General features: G+C 47.2%; 1 protein-coding gene across 1 annotated transcript in view; it reads left to right on the top strand.

Moving 5' to 3' along the window:
• LOC143106812 (transmembrane protein 132C) overlaps window positions 1-7,900 on the top strand; it is a 239,101-nt gene extending 231,201 nt beyond the window's left edge. The window contains exons 9-11 of the mRNA XM_076271289.1: window positions 4,744-4,876; window positions 4,931-5,379; window positions 6,580-7,900. Of these exons, the coding sequence (XP_076127404.1) occupies window positions 4,744-4,876; window positions 4,931-5,379; window positions 6,580-7,305 (1,308 nt within the window). The 3' untranslated portion in view covers window positions 7,306-7,900. The remainder of the gene's footprint in view (window positions 1-4,743; window positions 4,877-4,930; window positions 5,380-6,579) is intronic.
• The last annotated feature ends 368 nt before the right edge of the window (window positions 7,901-8,268 follow it).

Here is an 8,268-nt window from a genome sequence, read left to right as displayed (position 1 = left end):
TATTGACTCACTGCCTTGTGAAGAACTGAACTACAAATGGACCAGTGCTTTTTACGCTATGTGACTTTGGCTCATTCACTGGCTTCCTCACTCTCCACCTCAAGATGATGTGTGCTGAGTGTTCTGGCACAGTTTATGTTTACATATGTTTACATGTTTATGGTTAGTTAAGTTCCCCCTTCACTCTAAAAGTGCTTTGGGTGCCTTGAGAAGCACTAAATAAATGTAGTGTTGCTGTTGTTGCTGTTGTTGGTGTTGTTGTTGTTGTTGTTGTTGAGTGAACACACATAGAGGCAGACAGGTGGATGGACAGATTTATGGACTTGTTGACAATACCCTCCTCCCCCCTATTGGCAGCAAGGGTGAAACTGATTACACGGTGTAGTTCTATTAAATGTATCTCCATCCAAACTACGGTAACATCTTTGCCTGACAATTAAGGAATCTTCTCACAAAGCCACATTTCATTGTTTTGTGATGAATATTTTAACAAAGCTGTCAGGCAGAGCTACTTTGGCATGCTCACTGAGCAAACATGTTCATTAACACGCTCACAGCTTCTCATGGATGTCCTCATTAATAAACCCACTTGTAGACTATTGCTGACTGTATTCATGAGATAACATTGTTCGTTCTCCCACTGAATGTTTGTATTTATTACCCCCCCCCCCATGTGTTAAATGTAGCAGTGAGAGGAAAGTAAATTGATATGTAACTGGAGACTTTTTTTTCTATTTTGTTTTCCAAGTAATTTCAGTAGAACTGTATTTGGGTATTGTTATTTGATATATCTTTATATTTTTAAACTGCAATTTGATTGATATTACCTGAAATACACAAATAAATAGCATGACTTTTTAATGTTTTTAAAAATGGAGATATAGCATTTTGGAAACAAACTCTTAATTTGTAACCCACTGTTTCTACTTTCCCAACCCATCTCCTCAGAGAGTTTTGCCGCTATATTATATGTATAACTATTATAACTTTATATTGCGTCTAAGGAAGTTTTAATTAAAAGCATTCCCTGTCAAAGTATGGCCAGAAGATGACAGTGTAGTGCACATTTGGGTTTCCCTACTGATGTGTGTGAAGTGGAGGTCTTAAAGAATGCGTGTCGCCCCTGGTTACAGGCGTCATGGTTAATTAAAGGGTCGTTAGAGAGAGCCAAGGGCTGCGGAATCAGACAGGGCATCGTGTCACGTGAGACCGGCGGTGCAATTATCCGCTATTTGACAGGGCTAATCACCGCGCCGCACTTCAACACCAGCACGTCTGACCGCCGGGATCAATGGAGAGAGGGAACAGCCTTATGAAGCTCAATATTTACTGGTAGCCAGGGACGCTTTCAGGCATGTGTGTGTGTGTGTGTGTGTGTGTATGTGTGCGTGTGTACGAGAGAGAGGGATAGATAGAGAGATGGAAAACGAAAGAGAAAGAAAGAATGGGAGGGAGAGAGTAAGACAGGGAGAGAGATAATGAGAGTTTGAGTTAACGTGTGTTTTTCTCTTATGTCCCTGTGCATGTGTGTGTGTGTGTGTGTGTGTGTGTGTGTGTGTGTGTGTGTGTGTGTGTGTGTGTGTGTGTGTGTGTGTGTGTGTGTGTGTGACTGTGTGTGTGTGTGTGTGTGTGTGTGTGTGTGTGTGAGAGAGAGAGAGAGGGAGATGGAGTTAGCTGGATGTGCAGTGTGATGCAATTTTCTGGTACCTCTTAGGAAAGAATGGAGAGACAAAGAGAGAGAGCGAGGAGCGATAGAGAGAGGAAGAGAGAGGGAGAGGGAGAGAGAGAGAGAGAGAGAAGAGAGGCAATTTTAGCAAATAGGTCTTGCTGCTAGAAAGCGCGCTAGCTGCGTTGGACTTTTTATAGATTTCTCTTTCTTCTTATCACGCTCTCTTTCTTTCCTTTTACCATCTGGCTTTTTTATCATCTCACTTTCTTTCCCTCGCTTACCCCAGTTTCTCTATTCACCTCTCTTCTATTTTCTCCCACCCCATCCCCCTGTCTTTTTCTACTTTATACACTCTTTTCTCCCTATCTGTTCCTGTGTTCTATCTCTTCCTCTCTCACCACTTTTCCTGAGTGCACAAGAGAGAGAAAGAGAGACAGAGAAAAAAAGAGATAGACTGTATATGTGTGTGTGTGTGTGTGTGTGTGTGTGTGTGTGTGTGTGTGTGTGTGTGTGTGTGTTTGCATTAGGATATATGTGATCTTCATGTACTTCTTTTGTTCTTCTTTAATTATAAAGTGGCATTGGGATTTCTTACGTGTCTCAAGGATTTGTGTGTTTCGTGTGTTTGCATGTGCAGGAGAGCCCTCTAGTCACACATACACACACACACACACACACACACACACACACACACACACACACACAAACAAACACAAACAAACACACACTACAGTTATCACTGGCATTTGAGACATCCGTGTGAAGCAAATCCCCCCTCTGCATGTCTTTAAAAGTGTTGATCTCCTATCTCCCTCTAATCTGGCCCTCTGGGCTGTCTCTGAAGATTGGCCTCTCATACCTTACAGGAGAGAACCAGAGCCAGTATCTCTCTCTCTCTCTCTCTCACTCTCTCTCTCTCTCTATCACTCTCTTTCTTTCTCTCTTTTTCACTTTCACTCTTTCTCTCTTTTTCTTTACCTCCTCTTCCACGCTGTCTTCCCACTTCATCTCACTCTCTTTTCCTTTTTCTTTCATGGTCTCTTCTTTCTCTCTCCCTGTCTCTCTCTTCTTTCCCCTTTTCCCTTGTTCTCTTTCTCTCTCTCTTCCTCTTCTTCTCTTACTCTCTCTTCTTCACCCTCTCTTCCTGTCCCTCATCCCTTCCTGTTCTCTATCTCTCTCTTTTCTCTCTCTCTCTCTCGCTCTTCCTCTATCCATCTCTCTCAGTACATTCCCTATGCTCCATTAAAAGGTGCATGAAGGCGCCAGCGTTGATGTAAACATACAGAGAAAAAAGGGAACCAGACTAACTTAAACTTAATCTTAAGCTGTGCTGATGGTCCCTGCTATCTGAGGACCAGTACCTATAGCATACCATGCACTTCCTCTCTACTCCCTGCTATCTGAGGACCAGTACCTGCCATGCACTTACTCTCTACTCCAGCAGCCAGACCAATGGATACCTGTCTTGTGGGCCTGGTTAGTACTCGGATGGGAGACCTCCTTGGAAAGCAAGGTTGCTGCTGGAAGTGGTGTTGGTGGGTGGCCAGTAGGTGGCACTCTTCCCTCCGGCCAAAAAGATCGATCCCAATGCCCCAGTGCAGTGACGGAGACACTGTACTGTAGGAGATGCGGTCCTTCGGATGAGAGGTTAAACCGAGGTCCTGACTCACTGTGGTCATTAAAGATCCCATGCCACTTATCGCAAAGAGTAGGGGGTTCCCCGGTGTCCTGGCTAAATTCCCAACCTGGCTCATTCAATCTGGCCTCCTAATCATCCCCCACTGTAATTGGCTCATTCACTCCCTCACTCTCCATCTCAAGCTGGTGTGTGGTGAGCGTTCTGGCGCATAATGGCTGCCGTGCATCACCCAGGTGGGTGCTACACATTGGTGGTGGGTTAGTGAGGACACCCCTTCCATGTGATGCGCTTTGAGTGTTAATAAATGTAATGTGTTGTTGTTGTTGTTGTTGTCGTTGCTCCCTTCTATCTGAGGACCAGTACTACTACTGAAGGTAGTGCTCTGAGCGAACACAGCGCGGGTGCAAAGGAACGCGGCGGGCATGGGAGTTATGAGGGCCATTATATAAAACCCTATTGAAATAATCCCATTTTCTGTATCTGCTTTCCACAGAGCAGTCTTTGTCAGAAAGGAACAGAACATAAGAGATGGAGGATACAAAAAGAAAGTTATTTTATTCCTTGAGTTCAGGATGCAGTTGTCTTTCAAATACTGTTCAAAACATTATTTGACATTCTTGTTCACTTTCCGCATTTTTTTTTTTCCTTAGATAGAAGACATTCATAATATTTCAATCCATTAATGATCCTGTTTGACATTCACAATGACTGATTTATAAATTATTGCTTTTAGGACAATTTTTGTCAAAGTGGGCTCTAAAGAAAAGACTGACTGACTGATAGACACACAGTCGCACACGCACACACACACACAAACACACGCACATACACACACACACACACACACACACACACACACACACACACACACACACACACACGCACACACACACACACCACACACACACACAAACACATGCACCACACACACACACACACACACACACACACACACACATACACACACACACACACACACACACATACACATTATCTAATACAACAGAATAAAAAGTAAGTTGAAAGTAAATTGAAACAGTCAGAGTGTGTACATGGCATACTGAGGCAGGCTTAACTTGAAGTTTTCAGACAAATTGAACCAGTCACCCAGCACTGAAGTCTTTAACATTTGCTGATGAACCTATGGCCTTCATGAGCAAATGGCTCTCATGGCACACAACACCACTGCAGCAAACCATGCTCAAGAGCTCAAGAGCCCAGTTATGTTTATTATGCTAAGAGGAGTGATCATACTCTTGACATCTTGACAGAAAATGACTGGTATTACCCAATGACTGGTATTATCTCGCAACCAGTAATTTAGCTAAATTGTGCAGACATTGTTTGGGCTTATTTAAATGCCAGTGTGAACAGATGTATGCTGAGAGGTCAGTCTCACGGTTAACTCTGCTGTTTTTCCCCTAATGTCATCCAGGAGGCGCTGGTCAGCGTCTGGCTACAGTTCAGTGACGGCTCGGCCGCACCCCTCGACCTCTACGACCCCGGGAGCTTCCAGCTGAGCGCCATGTCTCTGGACGAGACGGTGGTGCAGGTGCAGACCCAGGCGCGGTCACCCGGCACCGGCGTTGGAGACACGACGGGCACCGATTCGTTGGCGTCGTCCTCGCGCCACTGGCCGGTCATCGTGGCGCAGGGCGAGGGGCAGGGCCTGCTGCTGAGGGTGGAACTGAGCGTGCCCGAGACGTGCCAGCGCTACAAGCCGCGCCGCGCCGGCACATTGGCCTCGGGCACGTGCCAGGTGCGAGTGCGCTTTGGCCCGCCCGAACCCCCCGAGGTGGCCGAGGACGCCGGCAGAGGCGGCGGTGGCGGTGGTGGTGGCGGTCGAGGGCCCCCCATGAACCGGCCGCCCCAGCGGAGGCCCCCGCCCGTGTCCTCGGCCAGCGTGCACTACGGCAGCTCCGTGTCAGACGCCGGCGACGCCGTCATGAGGCGGCTCGGCACCACCGCCGCCTCCACCACCAGGACCGACATCCTACGGAGGCCCGGAGGGGACAAACTGTCGGACGACGGCAGCCAGCTCCCCATAGACTTTGCTGACTTCCCAGCACAGGTGAGGATTCACCTTGTGACCCGTGTTGGAACCACTCCATTTTAGGTGGCCTCAAGATAAATAGCCAGTAGGGAAGAGGTTGTGTCAGTGCCCACGATGACTCAGGATCGAGTCTGACCTGACGTCATGACCTGAACCCACTTTTCATCTCTCTCTCACTCACTCTTCTGTCCACTCTTTACTGTCCTAATAAATAAAGGCTGAAAAGCCCAAATATAGAATTTTTTAAAAAGATCATGAAACTATGAAACTATAATAGTCACACAAAGACAGAGCTTTTGTTTACTAAAGTCCCTAATTACTACTGAATAACACCCGCTGAAGAGCTTCCAAACTGTCTCATTTGATAAGACTAAAGCTTGTGACATTTCAATTCCTTTCTGTTGTTTGTGCTGTGGTTGTTTGTTTGAAATTGTCTGAAATGTTGACAGTCCTTCCTATTAAACATCAATTCCGCGCTCTCCCCACTGTTGTGCACATGAGCAACTCTCACAGAGCGCAAATTATGCTGAGGCTGCCTCAGTCAATCTGCTCCTGACAGGATTGCTCAAATGCCTCCGAAGTCTTCCATATTCAACCAGTCTAGGGTCCTGATTTGAAATGCTGTCGTCTCTCTGTTTCTCTATCCCTTGCTTCTGATTGGCTGCGGGCACCTCCCGTGCCTCCTGTCCTCTCTTGCTTACCGTAGAGGTAGGGCAGTGGATGAGGAGCCGGGCTAGAATGGAGTAGCCAGAAAAAGTCATGGATTGGATCCCTGGCGCCTCCTGTTGTGCTCTTGAGCAAGGCACTTTACCCCGAGTGGCTCCCTGGAGACTGGCCCTTGTAATAATTGACGTATCTTAGTCACTTTGGATAAAAGCATCCGCCCAAATGAATAGCAAGGAACTAAGTAAACTAAGTACCAGTTAGCCTGCGGCAGTAGCCTTGATAAAACCCACACACTCAAGCTCCCTCATTAGAAATGTGTACTGTATGGCCGAGGCCGGGTCTCCTCAGAGGCACTGTTTACATTAGCTGGCTGTGTGGGTTATGCTCATAATAGACTGTCCTGAGGCAGTAAACAAAGGACAATATTCAAATGCATTTGTTTAGTATGTAACAAAGTATTCATTGTATGTATTCAAAGAGACACACGCATAATGTAGAATAATCAGTAAATGTATATCGTGTTCTATTTTGTTCTTTCTTCTGCAAATGCAGGTGGACGTGCCGCGAGGACGTAACATGGACGGCGAGGATGACGAGGGCCTGACCGACGAAGACTTGCTGCAGACGGCGCGGGGCCTGACCGACCTGGAGATCGGCATGTACGCGCTGCTGGGCGTCTTCTGCCTGGCCATCCTGGTGTTCCTCATCAACTGCGTCTCGTACGCCCTCAAGTACCCGCACAAGGAGCTGGGGGGAGCCGAGGAGGGGGGCCTGGAGGGGGGGGCGGCGGCGGGGCCTCACGCCCACGACTGGGTGTGGCTGGGCAGCGAGGGCGGCGGCGCCGAGCTGGGCCTCTCCCCGCACCGCGACGAGGACACCGGCCTGGGCGGCGTGCTGGTGATGGACAGCAGTCTAGGCGCGCTGGAGGAGGGCAGCAAGCTGCTCAACGGCGGAGGGGGGGGCGTCCCGGGGCTACAGAAGCACGTGCAGGGGCAGATGCGCCGCTCGCCGGACGCCAGCGGGGCAGGAGGCCAAGGGGGCAGCAGAGAGGCCAAGGGGGACTCGCCGACCAGTAAGAGGAAGCGCGTGAAGTTCACCACCTTCAGCACGGCGGCGGAGCGCGGCAGCCCCGCGAGCGAGAGCGTGGGATCGGGGTCGGGATTGGGCGCGGGAGGGGACATCCAGTGGGTGTGTCGGGACGTGGAGCTCAACGACTCCAAAGAGCTGCGGAACTATATGGAGAGGCTGAGTGACGGCGTGCTAAGAGACGTGGTCTAGTCCTGCTCCTTTTCCCCCACTTCTGTTCTTTTCATTTCTTTGTTTTTCTGTTTCTGTTTTGTTTTTTAAGTATTCGTGCGTGTGCTAAAACTGGACTGAAGTCACCTCTTTGCCTTTTTTAAAAAAAGAAAAAAATAAGAAGAAAAACACACAAACATAAAACATAACATTCATTCTCCCTGGGAAGTTTTTAATTTTCGCAACAGAAAAATAATTCTGTCCCAGAACCATGGTAACAAGAGGGTTTTTTGCCGTTATGGTTGTTTACTGTGGTTGACATGGCAACTCCTGCGGAGATTCATTTATTACCTTAATACAAAATGTGATCATATTGCAGCCTGCACACACACACACACACACACACACACACACACACACACACACACACACACACACAAATTACTTGTGAAAGGGAAACATGACAAATATTAGTTTGTATTTATGGATTTTATTATGGTTATTTTCCTGATCGAATACTTGTTCTTTGTCATCATCATACTTGTATGCCATAATATATATATATTTTTTGTAGTTAAGAGTGAATGATTGCATTCTGACATTTGCCAATACTTTGTTTGTTACCTAAAGACATACGTACAGGAGACTTCCTGTATTCCTGTATAACAAAGTGTCATATAAATATATGCTGAACATGTAAATAAATGCACATAGAACGATTTTCACAAAACTCGTGCAGTTGGGGTGGTATGTTCTTAAATACAGCTGTGTGTGTTTGTGTGTATGTGTTTGTGTGTGTGTATGTGTGCCTGTGTGTGTGTGTGTGCGTGTGTGTGTGTGCATGTGTGTGTGTGTGTGTGTGCTCTCAGGTGTGTGTTCTCTCTTCATTGGTTTCTGGTCTCTCAACACTAGTTTTTTCTCTTCCTTCATCTGTCGTACATCTGTTCATTTGTGCCACTACATCGTGCATTATGCATGCTCTACAGCATCCATACAAAGGGACCC

This window comes from Alosa pseudoharengus, unplaced genomic scaffold (assembly GCF_046254945.1).
Source record: "Alosa pseudoharengus isolate Yale_2024_CS ecotype anadromous, Long Island Sound unplaced genomic scaffold, YU_APseudo_1.1 YU_APseudo_1.1_scf_6, whole genome shotgun sequence".
Taxonomy (NCBI): Eukaryota; Metazoa; Chordata; class Actinopteri; order Clupeiformes; family Clupeidae; genus Alosa; species Alosa pseudoharengus.
This window is presented reverse-complemented; position numbering and strand designations above follow the sequence as displayed.